This window comes from Myotis yumanensis, unplaced genomic scaffold (assembly GCF_028538775.1).
Source record: "Myotis yumanensis isolate MYYU_CA2020_CCGP unplaced genomic scaffold, mMyoYum1.0.hap1 SCAF_8, whole genome shotgun sequence".
NCBI classification, from domain to species: domain Eukaryota; kingdom Metazoa; phylum Chordata; class Mammalia; order Chiroptera; family Vespertilionidae; genus Myotis; species Myotis yumanensis.
Window position 1 is genome coordinate 35482476 of NW_027223759.1, and position 25254 is coordinate 35507729.

The 25254-nt window shown below is 48.5% G+C and overlaps 1 protein-coding gene across 1 annotated transcript in view; it reads right to left on the minus strand.

Annotated features, from left to right (window-relative positions):
* The window catches only part of NDUFA10 (NADH:ubiquinone oxidoreductase subunit A10), a 29268-nt gene extending 11020 nt beyond the window's left edge, over positions 1-18248 (minus strand). The window contains exons 1-8 of the mRNA XM_070422532.1: positions 18105-18248; positions 16679-16847; positions 15745-15960; positions 13084-13170; positions 10082-10203; positions 8925-9004; positions 7145-7199; positions 5231-5316 (exon numbers count right to left, since the gene is read on the minus strand). Of these exons, the coding sequence (XP_070278633.1) occupies positions 5231-5316; positions 7145-7199; positions 8925-9004; positions 10082-10203; positions 13084-13170; positions 15745-15960; positions 16679-16847; positions 18105-18179 (890 nt within the window). The 5' untranslated portion in view covers positions 18180-18248. The remainder of the gene's footprint in view (positions 1-5230; positions 5317-7144; positions 7200-8924; positions 9005-10081; positions 10204-13083; positions 13171-15744; positions 15961-16678; positions 16848-18104) is intronic.
* Positions 18249-25254: the final 7006 nt, after the last annotated feature.

Genomic DNA, 25254 nt, shown 5'->3' on the forward strand with positions numbered 1-25254 from the left:
AGGGAGGGCTCTGGGGGAGCAGCAGGAAGACAGAGGCCCGGCTGCTAACCAGTCAGCACAGGAGTGAAGCCGACAGCGCGGGCACCAGTCAGTTACGGATCACAGCTATGAGATCAGAGCGCTCTCAAGGTTGAAAACCAGTTACCACTCAGCATCAGCACACACAAACATAATTACACACTGACACACGTAACTGAGACGGTACAACATTGCTCTTAACCAGTAATTTGGTCAAGTTCTGGATAAAATGAGTATAACTAGTAAATGGCATGTTTACAGTAACTATCTCAGAAAATTGATCATAATTTTCACTTGAGTCCCCCAAATTAAGAAGTAGTACTGGAAAATAAACACCATTACGACTATACACTGTTATGAAATGTCTTTGGGGAAAGGGCAGAGGAGCACAAACTGGGAGAAGGATAGGACAGGAGCGTTTGCAATAAATGAACTGAAACAATTGAATGTTATAATTGTGAGCTTTGCGGGAATTATAGGATCTTTCTCTATGCTCTGATAACCACACAACTAAGTAACTACTAAAATTATGATTTTAAGACAGGAATTTTGGACACAGTCTAGAATGATTCCAGATTGTGTTCAGAAAATGACACTGTATTACCAATGGAAGGACTCAAAAAGTGATTGCACATGGCCCAGTCTCCATAGAATGTCAGGAGAGTCACCTTCTCCTATTTGATATTTCACATATTTTGCCCAACAGAAGCTGATATTAACAAGAATCACATATAAACCCACATACAATGATAGCCTAGAAAAGTTGAGGGGAGGTTTCCAGGAAAAACAAAGGTGACTATAGTCTTAGAAGATCACTCATATTTTCACATATTTTCTGGGCAGGTGGGGGAGAGAGACTTGTGGGGCATTCTGATGGGCAGACCAGAGGGTTAGGACTGTGAACTATCCTAGAAGTGAGTCTTGGCCCCCTGACTAAACACAGCTCTGCCACTGCAGGACCCGGGGTGAGGAGAAAAGTGTCCCTGTGATGAAAACTGACCCGATGGGTGAGTGCACAGGGAATGAGTGGGATGAAGGAGTAACTGACCAGTGGACTGCAGATGGTGAATGAGGGGATGAAACCCCAACAGCAGCAGAAGTAATGAAAGAGGAATGTCAGGGAAAGAAATCACTGGAGACAAACACACAACTTTAGGGTGGGATTTCAGGAAAGGAATGGGACCAGGAGATGAAAGCAGGGTTCAGGAAAGTGACAGCTGAACTAGGAGGCGACATTCAACAAGCCTGAGCTGATGAGAGCCTCGAGGGAGGATAAGATGATCATGCACAAGACCACAGGGAGGAGTCAAGAGCCAGACACCACACCCTCCAGACCAGTGTCACAGGACCATGCCCGTGGGAGCTCTGAGACCTGTTTCCCTACCTGTGAAATGAGGAGAGCCCCCACCTGGCAAGAGTGCTGTGGAAACAAAAGTTCCTGAAACACCTTTCAGATACAATGTTGACATGAAGGGTGATTATGATTAAGGCTGAGACCTCAAGACATCAGACCTAGAGCTGGAACACTATGCAGCAGTTAAAGAAAAGATGTAGATTTTTAAAGCAAGATTAAGAATAATACTGTATAAAATATCTTTTAGGGACATTTACAAAAACATCTAGACAAAACAGTATAATCATCTAGATCAGTGGTCAGCAAACTCATTAGTCAACAGAGCCAAATATCAACAGTACAACAATTGAAATTTCTTTTGAGAGCCAAATTTTTTAAACTTAAACTATATAGGTAGGTACATTGTTACTAACTTAATTAGGGTACTCCTAAACTGGCCTTTGCTAAAAACGTCCTCAATCTGATTGAGGTACGTTCGCTGAGGTCGACCCCTTCCAACTCTCCCATCCACACTCGTCTTGTATACTTGTTTCAGATAGACGAGTGTGGATGGGAGAGTTGGAAGGGGTCGACCTCAGCGAATGTACCTCAAAACAATGTACCTCCCCGGCACTGCATATCCTGCGGCCCGCCTGCGCTGTGTCTCCCATCACCCGACCAACCGACACCCCCACTTCTTCTAACGCCACTTCTTCAAAATAGACTCGCCCAGGCAGAAAACCGACTTCTGCGCATGGGCCACAAAGTTTCAATCGCACTGTACGTGCGCGCCCGCACGTGGTGTTTTGTGGAAGAGCCACACTCAAGGGGCCAAAGAGCCGCATGTGGCTCGCGAGCCGCGGTTTGCCGACCACTGATCTAGACAAAAGAGAAAGCTGACCACAGAGCTTTAGAAAACTAAGAGGATTTCCAGTTTCAGCTGAGAAGTAAAATGCCTGAAAGCCACCATTCTTGCCCTGCATGTCGTCCACAAGAAACCCACTTTAAATACAAAGACTCAGTTGGAAGTGAAGAGATGGAGGAGGACAGACCCTACCTACGCAAATCAGAGGCTGGAATAGTTGTATCAATTTCAGACAAAGCAGACTTCAGAACTAGAAAAATTACCCAGGATAAAGAGGGGCATTATGTAATGATAAGTGAGCTCATTCTCCAAGAAGAAATAACAACCCTAAACACCCATGCACCTAACAACATGGTATCAAAATGTATGAGGCAAAAATGAACAAAACTCAAAAGAGAAAAAGACAAGCCCGATATGCTAGCTGAAGATTTAAATGCTTCTCCCTGTGTCTGACAGACCCAGCAGACAGGAGCAGTGCGGAAACAGGGGACCTGAACACCCATCCATCAGTCCACCTCAAATTTACAAAACATTCCATTCAATAACAGCAGAATCCACCTTCTCATGTTCAACTGGAACATCAATCAAGATAAAAAAAACTCTCCTGATCACACAGAACATCTCACCCAATACAACAGAATAGAAATCATACAAAGCAAGTTCTCAGATCACAATGGAATTAAACTAGAGAAATTTATAGCACTAAAGGCATATATCAGAAAAAGACTTGAAATCAATCTTCTAAGCTTCTACCTTAGGAAACTAAAGCGAGAAGGGCAACTGAAGCCTAAAGGAAGCAGATTAAAGAAAAAGAAGTAATAAAAACTCTAGAGTAGGTATCAATGACATTGAAAACAGAAAAATAATCAAGAACATCAACAAAACAAAAAGCTGATTCTTTATAAAGATCAATAAATATGACAAAATTTATAAAGGACTAATAAATTGCCAATAAAAATATAAATTATTTGAAGTTCAGGGTTTGTAAAATGCAAAATAAAGCAAGTAATTTTCTCTGGTATCAAAATCACAAGATTTTGTTTGCTTTTTATTTTTACTACTAGAATCCCAGTGCATGAATTCACACACAGGTGGGGTCCAGCCAGCCCAGCCCTGACTGGGGTGGATTGGGGCTGGGCCTGTTGGGAGGAGGAGATGGCAGAAGGTTGGCAGGCCTGCCCCAATCGGGGCCCAATCAGGGCCAGGCCAGCTGGGGGGAGGGGCTGCGGGCAATTGGCCAGTGGGCCCCGCCTCTGATTGGGGTGGGGGTGGGGGCCAATCGGGCTGGGGTTGATGGGGGGCAGAGCTGGCTGGGGGGAGGGGCCGCCAGCCGACTGGAGTGGTGGGGGCTGATTGTGGGTGTGGCCGGCTGGGGGGAGGGGCCACAGGCAGTTGGCCAGTGGCCCCGCTCCCTAATGGGGTAAAGGGGGGCAATCGGGGGTGGGGTCGGCCAGGGGGAGGGGCTGTGGGCTGATCAGGGTGGTGGGGGCCCATCGGGACGGGGCTGGCCGGGGGTCGGGGCCATGGGAGGTTGGCTGGCGGGCCCCACCCTCATCTGCCAGTTTGCTGGCCGCAGTGGGCATCATAGCAACCAGTGGGAGTCATAGCGACTAGTAGTTCGTCATTACAGCATTCAGGTCCTGGCTTTTTATATATATATAGAAGATACTGTCTTCATAGGGACTTTCAGAAGACAGGTACAAGCTTGCAAACTGGTACACATTTTCTGGAGAATAATTTTAGAATATATCAGGAGTTGTAAAATGCATTCATACAATCTGGCCAGTAACTACACTTTTATACCTTAAGCGAGTAACTTGTACAATATGCTCATTACTGTACTATGGATATGAAGAAATTGAAATGACTGGAAAGATCAATATTTAAGAGGTGGTGTATCTCAGGGCTGACAAACTTTCTCAGTAAAGGGCCAGACAGTAAGTATTTTAGGCTTTGAGGCCTATATATGGTTGTTGTCATGTATACCTTTCTCCTTACAATCCTTTAAAAATGTGAGGACCACTCTGTGCAGCTGAGTGTTGGATTTGGCCCCCAAGCTGTGGTTTGCCACCCCTGATTTCTATCTCAACCAATAGATTCAACAGCAGACATGAAGGGCCATTAAAAATCAAAATTCTAAATATTTAATAAACTAGGGACATGCTCATGATACTAAAAATAGACTACAAAGATATATGCAAGATAATTTTTATTTAGAAATATATAAACACACACATTAAAAAAAAAAGACTGCAAGAACCAGCATTAAACTGTTAGCACTGGCTTCTGTGGTGGCAGAATCATAGGCGATTTCATTGTAATATGGGCTTTAGTTTCCCAGCTTTCCATTATGAGTGGATATGACTTTGACCTCTGATTCCTTGATCTGCCATCTTTTCAGTGTCCCTCACCCTCACCAGGTTAAACCACTCACTCCTTCACTCTCCTCTGCTCCAGCCACACTGGCTGGGCTGCTGGGCACACTCTCCCACCAAGCTCCTGCCCAGGCCCTGTCCGTGACCTGGCCTCCCTGTCCCATGCTCACCCCCAAATACCACAGGCCCACTCCCTGCGTCACTCGGGCCTCTTCAGAAAACAGGCCTTTCTCGCACCTTCCCCAACAGCGTTTTCAGTCACTTGCTGTCCCGTTACCCAGGGTTGCCTTCTTTCAGCCTTTAGCACCGACACAGTTCTATTGATGTGGGTACTCTATCTCCCCAACAAAACATACATTTGATGGGATGAGGTGTTTTACTTGATACTAAATCCTTTACATCTGAAACAGTGCCTGGCACGTGGTGAAGGTAAAGTGGCTGCTGAATTAATAACACAATCAATTCAATATAAGACCACCATTTGGAAAGAAAGAGGAAATCTGCCTCAGTACAGGTTGGCCTGTTAACACCTAACTTGAAACATAGTTTCTTCACAAATCCGTGTCTGCAGCAGGCAACATATCCAACTCAAACACCAGCCCTCCCTGTTCCGGCCGTTCTCAATGTCCCCATACTCACAGCATCCGCAGATGGTAGAAGGAACTGTCACTCTGGTCGAGCCACGGCCCCTTGTCAAACTTGAGGTATTCGATGTCCTCTACTACCTGGACAGCGGGAATTCCAATTTTAATGGAAAGTCTCATTTTAAATGACACGACATTTTAATACACCATAAACTACAAATATCTGGCAGGAAGAATCACACCATAAAAGTTAAAAAGGAAGGAAGTCCAAACAGATGGCCTTCAGTGAAGAGGCGAACTGAGTGATGACCCTTCAATGTGGGCGTCTTGCCCACCTGACACAGGAGACATTACCTGACAGTCTGGGAGAAAAGGGGCAGGTAAGAAAGAGTCAGACTAGGGAGGAGACCTGAGTTTGTGACAGACTACTCATTTCCTCCAAGCAACTTCATTCCAGGAACAACAGAATAATAATAAAGTAAATGCGTTCCTTTGGGAAGTTCCATGACCCATGTTCTCAGCCTAAAGCCTGCGGCCAGGACAGCCTGGCCTCCCAGAGGAGCACCTTTAGGATGCACTCTCTCCCGAAACACACCCAACTGGGAGAAGTCATCTAAGTTTCAAGAATTTGGATGTATTCAATAAGAACTCAAATAATGACAGTCTTAGAGCTAAAATGCATCACTCTTCTCAAACACATGCCATCTATTCTCTCAAAGATTTCACAATAACCTAAAACAAGTCAGCACTACAAACACAGAAGGCTGGGAAGGAATGAAATGTGGCTGAATCAGTGGAAGAGCAAAATAAATCAAACCTAAAAGGAACTCTGAAGCCGGCCCAGAGCCAGCTGAACGCAGGCCTCCCATAGGAGAGCCCTGCTCTCTCTCCTCCAAGCCAGGAGGCAGCTCAGGGTGTTTCATAGGGAAGCAGGCAGCTCTGTGATCCTTCTGCTATGTCACCACCTGCAGCTCAACCCCAGATCACAAAATGTTTTTTCTTCTAAAATTCTTATTTTTTAAAGTAATTTATGCCCTTTTTTTATGTTCTTATTAATTTTTTTAGAGAGAGAGGAAGGGAGAGGGTTAGAGACAGAAACATTAATGATGAGAGAGAAACATCATCAATCGGCTGCCTCCTGCACACCCCTACCGGGGATCAAGCCCACAACCCAGGCATGTGCCCTGACCAGAAATTGAACTGGTGACTTCTTGGTTCCTGAGCCACACTGGCTGGGCTGTGCTTAATATATAAGATGTGAGATAGTACTTTTCTTTTTTAGCAAATGAATGGTCAACTGCCTCAATACCTTTCAAGAAATAAGCTGTTTTCCTCTACTTTCTTATTAGCCTTTAAAATACTGTCTTTACCAAATCAAGTCTCACACATGTGCAGGTACACACACACACAAGCACACACACACATGTGAGCACGCACGTGCACCTGTTCCTGGACTCTGTGCTGTTCCATTCATCTATTCATTTATTCTAGTATTACCACCACAGTGCTATCATTGCCATAATTTTGTAATATGCTTTTGTATTTGGGAGGGCAAATGTTCTTATATTACTTTTTTTCAAAATTTTTTGGCTATTACTCATTAATTATACCGAGATTCACTTGAATTTTTACAAAATGCACCTACTAATTTGGGGGAAGCTGGTATCTTGACATACTAAATCTTTCTTGTTAACTAAGTCAAGTTTCAGTGTTACCTTCTATATCATAAATTCTGAAACAGGTAACTCGCAGTTCTTTGTATCCACCACTACATCATTTTAAGATCTCAGAAGCAGAATTATTTATAAGAAAATAATGTGCAGAGAGTGTGATGGGTGTGGAACTTTCCTTTGATTGTAAAACACAGCTGTTTCCCAGACCATTGGGAACTGAACTGATAATCTGATTTGCAAGAAGCTTATACATGAATTGGATTTAATAATCACAAACTTTTCAGTCATTTTCTTACCTTTTCTGCATCTTGAGCTTCCTTTACACTATACTGTAAAACTTCACATTTTTCACTGTAGATAAAGATGAAAGTCAGTGTAAATTTTCCAAGCTTACATTACTGTACAAACGAGCACTTAACCTTGAAGTTGCCACTACAAACAGGCACAGGTCACATTCTTGAACTGGGCGCTGGGCTGGGCCTGCACTGGCTACCACGGCCTGACTAGGTCAGGAGGACAAGTTACAAGTAGGAATGTGCCCATGACTGGACAGTGACAACAGCAGGTCTGCTCCTGCCTTCCCTGCTGCTTCCACCCCACAAGCGTGAGAAACCAGAGCCACCTGTGTCTACAGAAGGCAGGGCACATAAGTCACCTGCACTGCTATGCAGACTGTCTCCAGAGGCTGCACTCATTTAAAAAAAAAAGTACAAAGGAGGCCAGGGCCTCAGTGAGACATATGCACTGACAGCAGCCCAGTGGTCATGGCGGACACACACATAGATTACCTGAGCTGCTAGAATCTAGAATTTCAGAGGCAAATGAACCATCAAAATAAGCTCTTTCAATCAAACTATGCAACAGGACAGCAACTCCCTTCCTTTTGTCCTGAAAAACCATGGTTGGATCCCAGAGAAAAGGGGCCAACAGAGTACCATTTACTCTGCCACCTCCTCTCCACATGGCCGTTAGAGACCTGCTCACCCAGCAGGAGATGACTGAAAGCTGCAGGCTGGTAAGACTATACCTTACCAGTGAAGGAGGCTGCTTCCATCTCCAGACCAACTAGACGGAAACCCTAGGCCACACCTGGCCAGAGGCCAGCAAGGCCACCCATTAGAGCCCACTCCTGAAGGGGACAGCAGAATGCCGAAGATGAACTATGCTTCCCACAGATTGTCCACACAGCAGACACAGGGACATTTTCTCATTTAGGTATCCCTACACCAGCGCATCATCCTATTCATGGGATGTAACCTATAGAATAAATACCTTAAGAATTCACAAGCTGAAATCCACATGAGACCCACTACTATGGTGCCAAACATCACCACCTCTGCAGACCATGGTCAACAGGCTGCTGTTTCATTCACAGTTTTACTTCTGTGGTGTAAGAACTAGCTGTAGGCATGTGTATGTGTGTGTGTGTGTGTGTGTGTGTGTGATCTAACTTTTCCAGATGAACACCACACTATACCAGATTTTACAATGTCGCTCATGCTCCCTTCTGTCCACACTTGCCTCCTGCATGCATTTCTCACTCCTGACCCTGTGGTTTGAACAGACAGTCTGCACATGGATGAAGTTGATTCCACCCAGCAGCTCGTGGTATATGGATTTACAGGAGCCACTTAACCCAAACACTGATTGAGATTCCATTTAAAGTATCCACAGACACAGCCTATCTTCACACCCGTCTGTACTGGTTCCCTGAGCACCACCAAGCAACCCTTCTAGGTCAGTGTGAATGTGTAGTTGCCACCTAAAGTAAAAATATGTGAGTTTTCTCATGCTGAAACCCATGATGAAATAGAGCTTCAGTATACTTAAAGCATAAAAAAATTTTACAACTGTAAGACAAGAAATGTTTTGACAAAATAAGCAAACCAAAAAACCAACCAACCAACCAAAAACCCTGCCAAATCACACAGAAAAGTATGCTGTCATTCTTGCTTAACAGCAGATTAAACACTCAGACAACATCCCTGCACACACAGAGAGCTCCCCGGGCGGCGGGGCGTCAGGACCTGTGTGTGAAAGACTGTGCTCTCATAGATAGTCATGCCCTTGGCTCACCTCATTTCAGGAAGGAAGGTCTTCTTATAGGCGTTCTCGATGTCCTGAAGATAGGCAGAGGTGATCTTCATCTCATGTGGCTAAACAAACAGAAGTACAGGTGTGAAGGCTCAGCCTTCTCTGCCTTTACCTGTGCATGTATGAACTGTGGACACAATCAGTGGACAGTGTTTTCTTAGAACTCGTGCTGGGCGCTGTAGGGACTCTAGGTGATAGGAAGCGGCCTTGGGACAACTTAGGATTACTCTCATCTTCATCTCAGTGTCAAAAAGAAGGTCCTGCCCTGGCTAGTTTGGCTCAGTGGATAGAGCATCGGCCTGCAGACTGAAGGGTCCCGAGTTTGGTTCCAGTCAAGGGCATATGCCCGGGTTGTGGGCTCGATCCCCAGTAGGAGGTGTGCAGGAGGCAGCCAATCAATGATTCTCTCTCATCATTGATGTTTCTATCTCTCTCTCCCTCTCCCTTCCTCTCTGAAATCAATAAAAATACTTTTTTTTTTTTTCTAAATGTCCTTCTTCCCCAGGAAAATGTTCCCTGTGGGAGTGACATTTCCAAACAGGAAGCAGTCCCAGGGCGAGTGGTCCTTATCAGTTACCCTTGTCCCCTTCATGCTGCAGAGCCAGCGCCACTAACCCAGTCCCAACCAAGCCCACAGAGAGTAAACGGATATGTGTGAGATGACCGTTCTACTCTTCAGTAAGCAGGAAAAGAGTTAAACAGACAGTAGTGGGATTCAGAAATCAGTTTTGATTCATAGGAAAAAAGAGGCATGAAATCCCCATTAGAGAGCAAAAGGTACATGGCCAAGGGAAGTCCTATTAGCACACCTGTCTTACAGAATGGTTTAGAACAGTGGTTGCCAACCTTTCGGACCTCACGGACCACCAGTGGTCCACGGACCACCAGTTGGTGACAGCTGGTTTAGAAGACGCAGGCAAAGGGGACAACAGTGGGCTGGCACTAGGGACTGGAGGGCGCTGGTGGAGAGCAGCGACTGGTCAGGGGCCCTTCAGTCCTTGTGAAAGTGCCTGCTCCCTTGGGGCCATGTGTGCCCCACCCTGTGAGCCTCAGCAGTCATTTCTGCCTCCTGCAGATGTCCCTGTGAGAGACAAGGAGGGTGCAGAAGAGAGATAGGCCTCAATGAAAAGCTGACTTACATCTCCCTTCTTCTGAATCTGAGCTTGGACCTCTGGAACGGGCATGTCGATGTAGATCACCACGTGAGGAGGCAGGTACTCGCAGATGGTCACTTTCTTCACCTCGTTGTAGTGGTCCACACCTGGCACACACAAGAGAGGCGCCATCTGTCATCTAATAGTCCAACGTAGGTGTTTCTAAAACATACTCTTCTTCAAATTCAAGGACAAAGGCATATGCACCTCTCAGAGCCAGTCAGCTGTCAGTGCAGCTGCACACCAGCCGTGGGATGGCTCTGCAGGTGCCAGGGGGCTAGCACAGCAACCCTGCAGTTCCACAGTCCTAGAGTACCAGGCCCAGAGAGATCATGCTGGGATGCAAACCCTGACTTTAACAGCCTTAGGATTTTTAAATGCATCTTGGACACACTTAACACATTGTGGACAGATCACGAGAATGCTTGCTTCATATTACACAGTGTTTTACAAAGTATCATATCTTAAAAAGATATTAGCTTATAAGAACATGTAATAAATAACTTCAAAATGCAAGGGGTATTTAATTTTAAAGCGTGCCTTTAACATTTATGTAAAACGTTTTTTGTACTAGTTCAATAGAAACTTACCTGGCCATTGGGTAAAGCTAGCACTAAAACTACTTACTTCCTAGGCAACAGGAATGGGTCATATACACCTCTTATATATGTGTATTTATTTCTTCATCATAACAGATCTTCTCTAAGGAGTAAAAGACACCACCCTTGCCCACACAGGAACACTGTCAAGAAAGCATGGTCTGCACATTGTCACGTGGTGGAAACTTCCAGAAGTGACAAACTTTGTGATCACACTAAGATGCATGGAAAGAAAACTATCTTGCTCTAAAGCAAACACTCAGGTGACCACTCCTGGCAGCTCTGGTTTTCAAGGCAATTCAGGACAGGCCGCTGGTCCAAGGCAGCTGGGAAACACGAGAAACCAGTGAGGAGGTGGAATCAGAGTGAATGGCCAAGGCTCACTGTGGATGCTGCTCCCCTGACCATAACCACCTAACATCTGTCCATGCAGAGAACACACGGCCTTGAGTTTGCTTCCCATCCATTCACCCTGGAACCAGGCCCATCCCTCCCACATCAGGTTAGAGCTCCCTTCAGCTGCTTCCTCTATATTCCTATTCATGTTCCCATTTCTTAGGCAATCTCACCTCCTTGTACGCCACCCACACGCAAGTGATCTCTTTCCCCCAACCCAGCACTGCAATGACTCTTGCTGTGGCACTGATGACTGTCCCCACTACCCTACTGGCCCTGTGTGTATTCCTGACCATTCAGGCGCAATTCTGCACTGGCCTTCCTTCCTGGAACCTGGAAGCCCCCAAGGATTCCAGTCTCAGGCCTCACCTCTCACTCTGTGGGCTCTGCAGTGCTGACCCTCCACACTCATCTCCAGCCCAGACCACTGCTCAGGACTTTAGCTCAGACACGCAGCTGCCTTAAGGACATCACCACAGCTCTCTCACAGGAATCTGACTCGGCATGCCCAGCTGCTGCCCTTGAGGATCCTCCTCCCTTGGTGGCCCCGTCAGCCCAGGCAGGTCCACTTTTACTCTCCCCATGTTCCTCCCGCAGAGCTGACCCCAAGCTTGCCATGTGCGCCTGCTCTGCCTCAGATCCACCCACCTCAGCAGGCTGCCCCACTGCCCCGTGTGGCCCTCACCCTATGATACACTCGTCCTCCAATTTCCTCTCACCAGACATCCCTCCAGACACATGAACTCAAATATCACCACATCCCTCACATGCCTAAAACACTACAGGGGTTCCTCAGTCCTTTCAGGAAAAGTCCTAGCGACCAAGCTGAGGGGCAGCCCCTCCTCGTGCACTGTCCTCACTCACCCTGCTGCACGGCGCATGGCTCGCCAGGGTTCACTCTCTAAGGTCACCACACACCATGTCCCAGCTGGTTAGACGTCCTGTATGCTTCCACAGCACCCCGACAATACCAAGGACCCACACGCATTTTACTGCAACTAGCCACCTGTGCTGCTTTAACACTGCCTCCCCACTGCAGGACAGGGGAGCCTCTGATACATCTTCATCTCCCTGGCACCTGAGACAGAGCCTGCACACAGCCTGCCCTCCAGAAGGCTGCTGACCGACTCTAACTGGCCCTCAGTATGTCCAGCAGGGGTTAGTACCGTGGTCAGAGGCCAGGGCTCTGGCTGCTCCTTGTACAGGCATGCAGTGGACACCCTCAACAGCAGGGCAGATAGGCACACAGGAGCAGACAGCCTGGCCTCACTCATCACTGGTGTGCCTCCGCCCCCCCACTCACTAACCAAGAATGCTTACTCTGCCCTCCAGAGATGAGCCACCCCCACCTCCCCTCCAGCAGGCAGAGCACACAGACAAAGGTCCATGGGCAGACTGACATGGCCTTTCCCCAGCCCCACCCCTCCCTGCCCCACCCCGCCCAGCACACTCCTGGGTACAATAACCTGGCCCGGCAGGGCAGGCTTCTATCACCTCTTGTGGTCAGATGACCTTTACCCAGGTCTTTATTCCTGTCCACATGCCACTTGTCAGACTCTGAACAATGTCCCTAAAAGCCTCAGTGCAGCACCCTGTTGGAGAGAAAGGGTGGTGATAATACCAGCTGTCACCAGGTATAGGCATGAGAGATGAAAGACACCTAATTACATAATTCACTAGAAAGTGCACAGTTCAGGGAAATTAACTCTATTGACCAAAGAAAAATAGCTTAGGTAGCAGCTAGACAGAGCAGAGAGCCGGGGGGTTTCTTGGGGAAGGCCGTGTGGGAGCTGGGGGTTCAGCTGTGTGCTCACGGCCCAGGACACCACTCCGCTTTCACAGCAGATATAGCCCTAGGGGAGAGAGGGTGGAGGAGCCACTTGTTTCCTGTGGAGTTACTAAATAATGGCAGACGTTCCCAGAATGCACACCAGCTAAAGGTGGTGTATCACAGCCCTGACGACCCAGGAGCTGGCTGGAGAAGGGACTCACACTGCCTCCGGATGAAGCCCTGCTTGTACATCGCATCCAGGAACACAAAGTCGCTGTAGATGGAGCGCTCCAACACGACACCCTGCCCTGTTTCAAGGAGGGAAACAGACACCAAAAATCAGACATGATGACTACAGCACTGGAAACATGTAATTTCATTTTAGAAAGGGGGGAAAAGGTTATTTACAAGTCCAAATATTTTCAAAAGAACATAGATACACTTCTAAGTGAGAACTAATTTTCAAACAATATTTTTTTGGTTTGGGCAAGAGACCATACTGCTTCATGTGTCAGCTGCAACAAAAGCATCTGATTACTAGAAAGTGTTTCCCCGCCCACCATGCCCATCACAATCCTGCACCTGCCCCAACCTTGGTGAGACCAGGCTCCTCCTCAGGTCCCCTCCCGCCAACACCCCACTCACAGCTAACCGCCAGCTTTCTCCCCAAGGCATTCCTATCAAACTACTTAGCATCACTCCTGCAGCGACCCTCCCAGTGCAAGCCTCCTCACCTCTGACCGGGCCAGTCTCCAGCTCAGTTCCGCCCACCTGCCCCCCAGCCTCAGGCTGCTCTCACTCACCCACAGAGGCATTTCCAAACTGCAGCCAGATCCTGTCACCCCTCCACTCAAACTCTCAATGGCTTCCTCTCCTTCAGGGGAAAAACCAACAACTGACCATCTCGCCCAGGCTACTTCTCTGGCCTCCTCCCCCTCAACTCCCAGCCTCGTTCACTGCGCTCTCACATGATGGCCTCCTGAATGTCACTACAGCACACAGAGGCTCTCCATGCTCAGAGTGCTGGTCCCCAGGGGCTCCCGGCCCATTTCCCTGCACTCAGTTCTGCAGTGCTGGGCAGAGGCCTCCCCTGACCTTCCCATCTGGAAGAGTAGCCTCCAGCCCTGCTCCAAACCCCTTCCTCTCTGCACCTACCACTCACTACCTGGCATGGCATCAATTTTTGCCTTTTACTCCGTGTCTCACCTACTAAAATGTAAGCCCCAGGGGTGGGGACTGACTTCCTGTGGTAGCCCCTAGTACCTAGAACACAGCTGGCACTCACTAAATATTTAATGAATAAATTAGTATAGCACAAAAGGAAACAAGTTTTCATTTAAAAGGTTTCTTTTTAAGAAATGGGGAGTCCTGAGGCAGGGCTGAAGTATGCTTCAGGAAGAACCTGGAGTGAATGGAGAGTCACTAATGCCTGCAGGCTCCACGTGGCTCCTATGAGCTGGTCCTGGCACAGAGCATCAAGGCCACATTTTTTTATCAGGAGCAGAGTTGAACAAAATCAGGGCTTATGTTCATAGAAGAAAAAGTATCACTAATAACATGTTAGAAAAGTAAGATAATAACTAGGCCCTCTGATAGCGTTTAAAGAGCATTATCCTGCATCTCGTTGTGCAATCTGTGTATGTGGGACCTGCCAGAACATAGACAGGGTCTCTCAAATGCAGGCTTCTGAACCAGCATCATCAGTTACCTGTGCTCACGCTCAGACACCATGAAGCAGAACCTTTAGGTCAGCGGTTCTCAACCTGTGGGTTGCGACCCCTTTGGCGGTCAAACGACCCTTTCACAGGGGTCGCCTAAGACCATCCTGCATATCAGATATTTACATGACGATTCATAACAGTAGCAACATTACAGTTATGAAGAAGCAACGAAAATAATGTTATGGTTGGGTCACAACATGAGGAACTGTATTTAAAGGGCCAGAAGGTTGACAACCACTGCTCTAGGTGGCAGCTGGGCTCTTCGTAAATAAGCTCACCAGATAACTGATAGTCGATTGGTGTGGCAACCATGTACTAGTACAGTGGCTGGTACAAACCACCATCTCGCACGTAGCATCTGTTTCTGTGCAAGAACACAGGACTGCTTGGGCTTGTGACTGTGGCCGCGTACCAGTGCTGCATCCATTTTCTGAGTCTCAGAGTGTTCTGGGGACCAAGTCTCACCCATGTGCAAGTTACCAGGAGGATGAAGCAGCCCGGCCTGAATTCCAACCTTATTCTGCATTCCCAACAACTGTGGTCTTGCCCCATTTGTTCCGAGTCCCTCCATCTCCTGTGTCCTTATCCCTGGTGCTTGCCCCCAATACTCTGGACCTTGCCTGCCCCAGTGCATAGCCCTTGTCCACTTCATGCCTGCTTCATGTAACTTCCAGGGGCACCCCCCTTGCTGTGTATGCCATCTCCTCCACCACTGCCATCATCCAGATGGTTAACTTCCACCCTCTGGAGTGATGGTGAATTCCAGCCCATCTCTGAGCTTCAGTGACAACCCTATTTTGTTGCAACCCTACCTCTGCCTGGCACATGGCCCCATTCCCACGACTGTGACTCCACTTCCTCCCAGGCATTTGGAGGTTCTTTTTTCCCCTCCTTTGTTTTGACACATGTGCCAGACAAATTCCATATAATCCATAAATCTCACTCCAGTACACAAAAGTTAAAAATAATATTAAGTGAATTTATTCTAAAACGACGATCACATGGGTCTTGGGAAATTTATAATCTTATGGAAAGAGAAAAGTTGCTTCACCAGATGCCCTTAAGGAAAAACTCACTAGTGGCGATCTAAAGTGGCTGAATTCCAGAACAGGGTTCAAGTGCAGAACACGCTCACCAGCTACCTGGCCATGGATACTGCACCTGTGCTCAGCAAGTGTTCCAAGGCGTCTGCGTACTGCAGGAGGCGACTGGCATACAGCCAGGACTGCAGACGGTAACTGTTGCCGTCATTACTTTTGGGATCATCGTAAAACTTCTCCAAACTGCAGTTGCCACTATACTGTACGTCCAGGGGTTTTCCATCCCCCGTGGTGCTGTCTGCATAGTGTATTCCTGCTTCAGGAAAGTGCTTCAAGCCTGAGGAGAGACAGACCACGTGAAAAGAGAGGTGGATGCTTCACGCCCTATCAGCAAGCAGCATGCACTAACAGGAACCACGCCCATCTGGACACCAGCACTGAGGCTCACTGGTGAGGACCTGGGGACAGTAACCTGCACACCAAAGACACAGGTGTGCTCAAGGGAGCACTAAAGACACTGAAGACATGTCTGAAACAGGCGTGAGAGAAGCATGTCGGCTCAGAGGTTTCACTGCAACAAGTCCCCCTGTACCCGCACCCCATATGAACTCAACCCACAACTAGGGGAGTCCCGTGTGCAAGCGGACAGGTGCTCGTTAAGGATCACAGGAAGGTATGGAGGACAAACACCCGCCCCGGGAGTAGGAAAGGGGGCTGGCACCTGGCTTTGCTCTAAAGAGCTGTGTGCCATCAGCTTCATACTGAGTTTACCCATCTGTGATGACTGCCTTTATATGCCCCGTTTCAGAGGCTGTTATAAAGCTCAAGTAAGACAGCTCGTGTCAAAGTGCTCCATTTCCATCAAACTGAGAATGGCAAGGATTTTTTAATTTCCCAAATATGAAAGTTAAAAACAGCTTTTTTATAAATATTTTTAAATGCAAAATCTTACCTTAGCCCAATTCTACCTGGCCAATATTAAAGTAAAATCAACCTCAGAGAAGCAACCATACATCGGAGAAAATATTGTCATTCTGCATGACACAAATTCATACCTAGTTTCTCTGCTATTGCTTTTGCAAGCTTGCTTTTTCCAGAACATATATTGCCATCGACGGTTATCACTTTGCTGAATTTTGTCAGTTTTTTTGATGTTTTGTCGCCAAATATGAATGCCAAAGGGCCAAACTGTCTCTGGCCCTGTACACTCGTATGGATTCCTCCCTGAAAAACACAACAACACATGTGGGCATGCTGGCTGCTGCAGGCACGAGCAGCTATTAGGTAAAAGGCCAAGAAGGCCGTTGGTTATAAAAATGCCAATATCTACAGCTTTACTACCTATTTGTTTAATTACAGGTCTCCCCGTCCCACCCCCAAGGTAAATTCTTAAGGACAGGGGGTTATGTTTAATAAAAATTGGATAGATGAAAGTAAGGCAGAGTGTGGGGGGGGGGGGGGAAGGTAGGAAGGACATAAAGAACATTTCTCCAGTCTAGTCTTCTGTCCTGATTGCCTCACTGTCTTCAAACAGCTCCACTAGGTGTCCTGATAATTCCTGAAAGATAACAGACCTAAAACTGAGATGTGGCATCCACACCCTGCACCCAACTCTGCTCCCTCACAAGCTCTCTTTCCACTACCAACCGAGGGAAACAGCGCAGGCATGGAGTCATCTTTCACATGCTCCTCCTCCCTCCAACTCCACAATCACTCACAAAATCCTACTGATCCTGCGTCTTAAACCTCTCTGGAGCGCGTCACCTTCCTATCCCACGGATCCACAGATGTCCTCACCTCTCTCACCCACAATGCAAACACCTGCCTCATCTCCTGTCTCCACTATCCCCAATCTATTTTTTGCACTAAAACCATAACAATCCCTCCAACGCGCGCGGGCACACACATACACACAGAGAAATACAATCGAAGGGCAAAGTGACTAGCAAGCCACAGCCACCCAGCGATGTATACCCAAGTTTCCAGCCACAGTTGTGCTTCTCCGGACCCTCCGCGTGCAATGCCACCTGCTGGCGACCACAGGGGTCCCCTCGTCCTCCCAAAGCCAACCCAAACGCCTTCTGCTCTGCGTCAGGCCCCGCCCGGGCTGCTGTCAGAGCCGCTACGCGACACAGTGCAGCAGGGAGCGCGCGCCGGCTCCTTCGCGCTCACCGCACCTGCTCGTGCGTCCGCGCACCGCACACCTGCCCGGGGTACGGGGCCTGCAGACCGGCCTCCCACACCAGGGCAGCGGGCGGCCGGTTCGCCTCGGGCCCCTGGGATAAAGAGGCCGAGGAAGTTCGCGGCCCCTGAGGTCTGTCCGCGACTCTGGACGGTGGGCAGGGGGTACGGGGCAGTGGAGCAGGGGCAGGGGCGTCCACCCAGACAGAGACACTGAGAGCCGCCGCCCAGAGGCCCGGGGACAGGGGAAGGGGTGGCACCGGGAGGACAGGCCGGACCCCCCGCCCGCCGCCGCCTCACCGAGCGCTGGGCCACCGCCGCGAGGCCCCGCGCGGACGCGGACACGGGAGCCAGTCTCAACAGGGTCAAGGCCATAGCTCCGCCGTCAGCACCAGCTCAAGGACCTGAGGGGACGCGGTCGCGCGGGGTCTTCTTTCGGGGCCGGCGCGCCGCCGTGACGTCACGACAAGGTGCCCTCGCGCTGCCTGTTGGGAACATCACGGAGGGCGCAGGCGCGGAGAGCGTGCCCGGGGCGTGGCGCCGCCCTCTGCCCCCGCGACCGGATACCCTTAGTCTCGGCCTCGTCCCGCCCTCGCAGGCCCCTCCGAGCCGGCGTCCGCATCTCCTCTTTGAAAGTGTCTGCAGCTCGGAGACAACCGAGGCTGGGCAGGCGGCCGGGGGCTGGCCGGGGAGGGAGCCAGGGCGCCTGAGCCGCCGGAACCAGGGGCGGTGGACGGGCCTTCCCGCCCAGTCACCGCACGTGCAAACGGAGGTGCTATGGGTGGATGTTTCTCTGATGTGAGAATTCCCGCTTGTCTCAAATAGGGTTACAGCCCGGCAAATGTCAGAAATGCACTTAGTACACCCAACCCCCTGAACATTATAGCTTCGCCTAAATCACCTTAAAGGTGCTCAGAACACAGCACAGTCCAGTGTTCGTTGTTGACCCTCCCGATCGCATGGCTGACGAAGCTGCCTCTGCCCGCATCACAAACACTGGGCCGTCTATCACCAGCTGGGGAAAGACCCAAACTCCAACTACGGCTTCTGCTGGATGCGCAGCGCTTCCACACTTGGGCAGTCAGGGCCCCGGGACAGATTCCCAGTTCCCAATGCCAGAGAGTCATCGTGGTATTGGAACTGTTCGGTATCTTGGTGGTGATGGACTTACACGTCCTAAGTGAATAGAGGGATATATGCCTTGTCCTCAGAAATGAAAAGACAACAAAGAAGATCTATAGATTCAGCACCATCTCAGTAAAAATCCAACTAATTTTCCTTTCGTTTAAATGGACAAGCTGATTCTAAAATGCATGCCCCCACCTTTACTTAGGAAGTGCTAAAATAATCAAGCCCGATGGTGAAGAAAAAGAACAATGACAGAGGATTACTACCAGATATCAAGATATATGAAAAGCTATAGTAATTGTGACAGCATAGCATTGCTGCAGTAATAGACAGACAAATGGACAGAATAAGGAGTCCAAAAGAGATGAGGATGGATGGATGGGTAGGCATTTGGTTATGAAGAGTGACATTTCAGAGAGATTTCCGTAGGGCCATGCCCCATCCCGGCATCCCTTTAAGAGTCCAGTTTCTCATTGCCCACCTCCCTGGTCACAGAGCCGGGTTATCGGCGGAGTGAGTGAACACTCCCACACAGGACGCCCGCTGTTGTTTAATTCTTCCATCACGGCAAGGAAACCAGCATGCAATTCAGCCCCACTGAGCTAGCTGGTTTCTACCTTCTCAATCAGGGGTCTCCATCAGTTGGTCATAGGGTAGCTGAACTTCCAAACATGCTGTCCTTCCACCTCGAACCCTCATCTCGTTGGTCAATCGAGAGCTGATCATAGGACACTGCCCATGTGGCAGCAGAACCTGGCAGCCCCTCAAGTGGTTCTGAAGTCAGCTGGAGAGAACCCCCTCACATGCCTCCTGGGCACTGCTCTCCTTATCATAGTGTCTCTAACATCACCCAAGACATGATGGTTATTTTGAGTTTCAAGATTACTTTCTGTCCTCAGTCCTAGGGACACTTTCAGACAATGCCTAACAGCAAACTAGTAATTGTCTCTCAAATAGTGATCACCGTATCCCTGCACCTGGAAATGTTTTGGTCCAAAATCCCAGTGGTTGCCACTGGGTGGCACTCATGGGCTTTAGCTCTGAGCAAGTCTGCAGGAGTGTGAGTTGCTGGTTCCTCCAGATCACATCTGTTGGGGATCATCAGGGCCAAGGGCATCCATAGAGATATTTGGACAACCTACTGTTCAGGCCACCACTCGCATTTGGCCTTCTCTTGGGGAGGGGTAGGTGCTGGCAACATTCCCAGATGTGAAACATGCAATCTCCAAAATCAAGACAACCCAGCCACACACTGTTTCTTCCTTATTCCAGGAAGAAGCAATGGATGAAGTTATTTTCCGTTGCCTGTGGGATGTTGAGGGTGGCTTCTGCTTGTGTTATTTCTAAGAATTTCGGCAAGTGGGAGGGCCCTTGGATCTTTGCTGGTTTATCAAGCAGACTCTGTTAGTCACCTGTATCAGCATTAACTTAATTTGCATACTAGGCTCCAAGTGGTGGAGCAAAGCCAAATGTACCCGAAGCCTGCCGAGCAGCGAGGCCTCACGGCCCCGGCCCGGGATCCGCGGAGTAGTGAAGCCTGACGGCTGCGGGGGCGGGGGGGGGGGGGTGGGGGGGCGGCTCTGGCCGGAGCCGAGCCAGAGCGAAGGCCTGGGTCCCGGGTGCCAGAGGAAAACTGGTGCCAGCCAAGGGAAGGGAAGGCCTATTGCACGAATCTCTTCATGCAACAGGCCTCTAGTTTATTTATAAATGTAAAGTTTTATGAGCTTTGTCAAATGAATACAGTTGGGCAGTATGACCACAACCAAGATCAAACATTCAATCATCCATTCAGATTTCTTATTGGCCATCCGTGTTTCACCAAACCCAAAGATCCTGCTGCAGGTGAAAGCAATGCCGTCTTGATTATGAGCTAGAAAGTATGTATTACGTGGGAAAGGCAGATTCAGCTCTAAGTGGGATACCTGGAAGCTCCTCGGAGAAGTCACTTCTGGTGGAGATACCCTTGTGGTGGCTTGGTCATTTGTTGGACGTGTTGTGGGCTCAGGCTGATCTCTCCCTCCAGATGGTCTTTGTCTATACAGCAGAGAAAGCTGCCAACACCGTCCATACTTCACATCTCCCAGTTCACCTCTTCCAGGGGTTGTGAGTTGCTCTTCTGGTCAGCTTTCAAAAATCCCACCTTCTGTGGGGTGCCTTCTCCCAACTAGACAAGGATGGCCACGATTCTGACTGAGCAAGAGGATGGCAGCATCCACGTTTTGGGTTTTTTTTGTAGAAGGTATAGTTTACCATTACCAGTTTATTTTTTAAATCCTCACCTGAGGATATTTTTTAAATTGATTTTTCAGGGATAGACAGAGAGAAAAATATTGATTAGTTGCCTTCAGCACACTCTCTGAACAGGGATCAAAACCACCACCTTTTGTTGTACAGGTTGACACTCCAACCAACTGAGCCACCTGGCCAGGGCCAGATGGAGAGGTTTCTTACTACAAAAGAGAGAACACCTGGGTTTGGAGTGATGGAAATGCCCTGTGTCTTCCACGTGCCGGAAGTTAGATGGATGCCAACATTTGCCAAAACACTGCCTGACACTTAAAATGGGTGCATTTTACTGCATGTAAACTGCATCTCAATAAAGTTAGTGATAAGGAAATAACCTCTTTTTAAATACATATATATTTATTGATTTCAGAGAGCCAGGGAGAGGAAGAGAGAGATAAAAACATAGAAATATCAAGATGAAAGATAATCATTGATTGTCTCCTGCATGCCCCTCCCTCCTCCTCCACCCCCCCCCCCCCCCCCACTCCCCCACCCCAAACCCCGGGCATGTGTCCTGACCCGGAATCAAACTGTAATCTTCTGGTTCATAGGTCGATGCTCAACTACTGAGCCATGCCAATTGGGCAGGAAATAACCTCTTGAAATTCTTGTTTTCTGCCTTGTGAACAAAGCAGGAGTAGTGTCTTTTCTCCTTTAGGTTCTGACTATGGACACCTACCTAGAGCAGGGCAAAATTATAAACCTATTTGTTTTATTTTTCCTAAAATCCCCAACTTTCTCCATGAAATCAATAAAAATAGATTTAATTAATTAAAAAAATAAAAGTCTTTTTGTTATGGAATCATGTTCCCCCCAAATTCATATGTTGAAACCCCAACCCCCAATTGGACTGTGTTTCAGAGAAGGGGCCTTTAAGAGGGAATTACAGCTAAATGATGTCATTCAGGTAGGCTTCTCATCCAATGGGGCTGGTGACCTTATAAGAGGAAGAGAGACCAGAAGCCCACCTGCACAGAGAAAAGGCTATGAGAGGACACAGGACAAAGGTGGCCGTCCGTAAGCCAAGGAGAAAGTTCTTACCAGAAACCAACCCTGCCAGGACCTTGATCTTGGACTTTCAGCCCCCAGAACATTGAAGAGATAAATTTCCATTGTTTAGGCTGCCCTGTCTGTGGCATTTAATGATGGCAGCCAGAGCTGACTGATACACTTTTCTTTTAAAAAAATTATTGATGTACAATGTGCACTTATGCAAATGCCCAGATCTCAAGCATTTGTCTTGATGAGTGTTGACAGTTAAATACAACCATGTAATCCCCCCACATTTCCAGTGAATTCCTCCCCTGCCACCTCCACTAATTCAAGGCCACCACTCTCTGACCTGCATCCCCAGGGTAAGCTTTGTCTGCACTGGGACGTCATACAAGTGGGAGAGGACCTGGACTCGTCGGGCTACTCTCCCTCAGTACACAGGGCAAGATGCACCCATGGGTACTGTCCTTCTCCTCAGTCTGCGGCTGGACGACTCCTCCACAGTAGCTTTTTATTTATTTATTTAATCCTCACCAAGGATACTTTTCCATGGATCTTTAGAGAGAGTGGAAGGGAGGAAGAAAGGAGAGGGGAGAGGAAGAGAAACATCTATTCAAGGGAGACACATTGACTAGTTGCCTCCCACAAGCACCCCACTGGGCCGGGGATTGAGTCTGCAACTGAGGTACATGCCCTTGATCCAGAATTGACCTCACAACCCTTCAGTCCATGGGCCGATCTAACTACTGAGCCAAATTGGCCAGGACTCCATAACAATTTTTGCTGACCAGAAATTTTTATTTTCTTGAGCTAAGTGTAACCTTCATTTGTGTAGATAGAAAACAGAGGCAGGGAAGTTATGTAACTTCCTTCAGGTCTCACGTCTTGGAGGGTGGAACCATGGCCTGGGCCTGAGTGTCCTGCTCTGCCTGGTCCTCGGTGAGGTCGTTGGTTCATCTGCAAACTGAGTACACTATCCACCCACCCCCACCCCCGGAACGTGCTGAGGACACAGTGCTGGACTCAAAGTTGGCCTTCAGTGAGCGGATCTTTGGGGATTATTACAGTCGTCAGCAAGATGTTAAGGAAAAAATACAGCTCACTCTCTAAATGTTGTTATCATGGCAGGCTCAGTGGTTCTCCTGTTTCAGCAAAAGTTCCAGCAGGTTATTTCAACACTGATTTAATTGCACTGGGCACAGTTGGGGATCGAGTGAGCTTTCCAAGTGACAGGATAAATTAAGTCTCAGCAAAATAATGTTTAAAGTTGATTCAAAAGGAAAAAGAGAACAAACAAACAAAACAAAACCAACTTCACCATCCAAGGATAGTGGTGGGAACAAATCACCCTGGGTCCCCACACAGATCCCTTCCTGTAGGGCGCTTCCATCTATCGACTCACAGATGACTCTCAAATTGTGCAAATCCATCTCTAGTGCCACAGTGCAGGTGAATTCTAGCTGCACAGAAATCACTGCCCTGCGGGGCTGATTCCAGCTGAAGAGAGGCACCATCTCTGGAAGAGCCCAGCTCACTTTCTTCAGGGAAACCAGCACCCCAATCTGTGGGTCTGCCAGACCCTGGCTGACAATCTCTCCAAGCTCGGAGACTCAGCTGTGCAACCAGTCCCTGCTTTGGAGCTCTGTGAGTTAGTGGCCCTTGACCTTGGAAGGTAGGCCTTTCTTCTCTGCTTCAGCTGCAAACTTGGGCAGACCCAGAAGACAGGAAGAAAGGCCATCCCTCCACCCCAGCACCCCTCACCACTGCTGGGGACCCCCTCACCCACTCTCACGGCCACCCCACTGGCCACCTGCCCCTGCTCTGGAACATTGCACAGAGTTGGGCTTCTCTCTCTCCTAATTCTCCCTCTCCTCCTCCTGCCATCTGGAGCTCACCTCCAAGGGCATCCTCTGGGTGTGGCCTGTCCCTGCCCCCTGCTCACAACTTTCACACTGCGATTGCACAGGCTATTCATTTACTATCCTGCCCATGGGACTATGAGCCCGAACTTCTGTGAAACAATTGACACACGTGATCACATACACACATGTATCATCACAGTCCGTGGGCTAAGGTGGGATCTAGGAGAAGGCGAGTGGAATGGTACAAATACGTGCACATGCCATATGTAAGGATTGGGCAAAGTAGGTCTACAGTTGTTCACGTGGAAATAAATAATAACATAAGAATAAACTCTGTTTTTTGTACTCACAAGTGTAAACCTACACCCCACACTGTAGTTACTGGCCTTTGGGGTTGGTTCTCTGTAAACTGTCTTTTCAGTGTCCTGTGCCATTCATTTCTCACATGTCACTTGGTTCATGCCATTCTAAGTTCTTCACATTGGTAACTATGAACACCCCAGCCCTTTGTCTGTGAGCCAGGTGTCCTGTGTTCCTTCCAAGTCTGCCATTTGTCTCCTGGCACTATGATCTCCAGGGACAGGGAATGCAGCTTTTCACCAAGGACCAGGGTCTGGCACCTCTGTCCGCGATCAGGCAGCACATCAAGGACCCGTCAGGCTCCCTGTCCCTGGGGTGGTGGCAGGCGTCACGTGTGTGTGTGGCAGCCCCAGCAGAGGGGCATATTTGCACAATGCTGTGATCCCAGGCAGACTGTAGGAGGTCAAGTGGGGCTGATGTGAGAATGATGAGCGCTCAGAGTCTGGGATAGGAAACACAGGGCCTTGATCACTCCTTCCTGCTGTAGACCAGAGACCCGGGAACTAGAAGGGACCTCCCGGACCAAGAGCTTCACTTACCAATGAGGAAACTGAGGCCCAAGCAGGAAGGGAGTTGATCCCCAGGACCCCACAGGGACAAATGGGGGGCCACTGGCAGGTCTGAGCTGTATCCACAGTGCAGTGCAAGACCCTCAGACTCTTGTGAATTCCCCAACGATGACCATAGAGCAGCAATTTTCAACCGGTGTGCCGCAAAAATTTTTACAACATGCAATACCCGACTGTTTAGTCAGGGCACTGACCTCTTTTACTTTCCAAGTTAAAAAAAAAAAAAGACAACAGTGAACACAACAATCAATA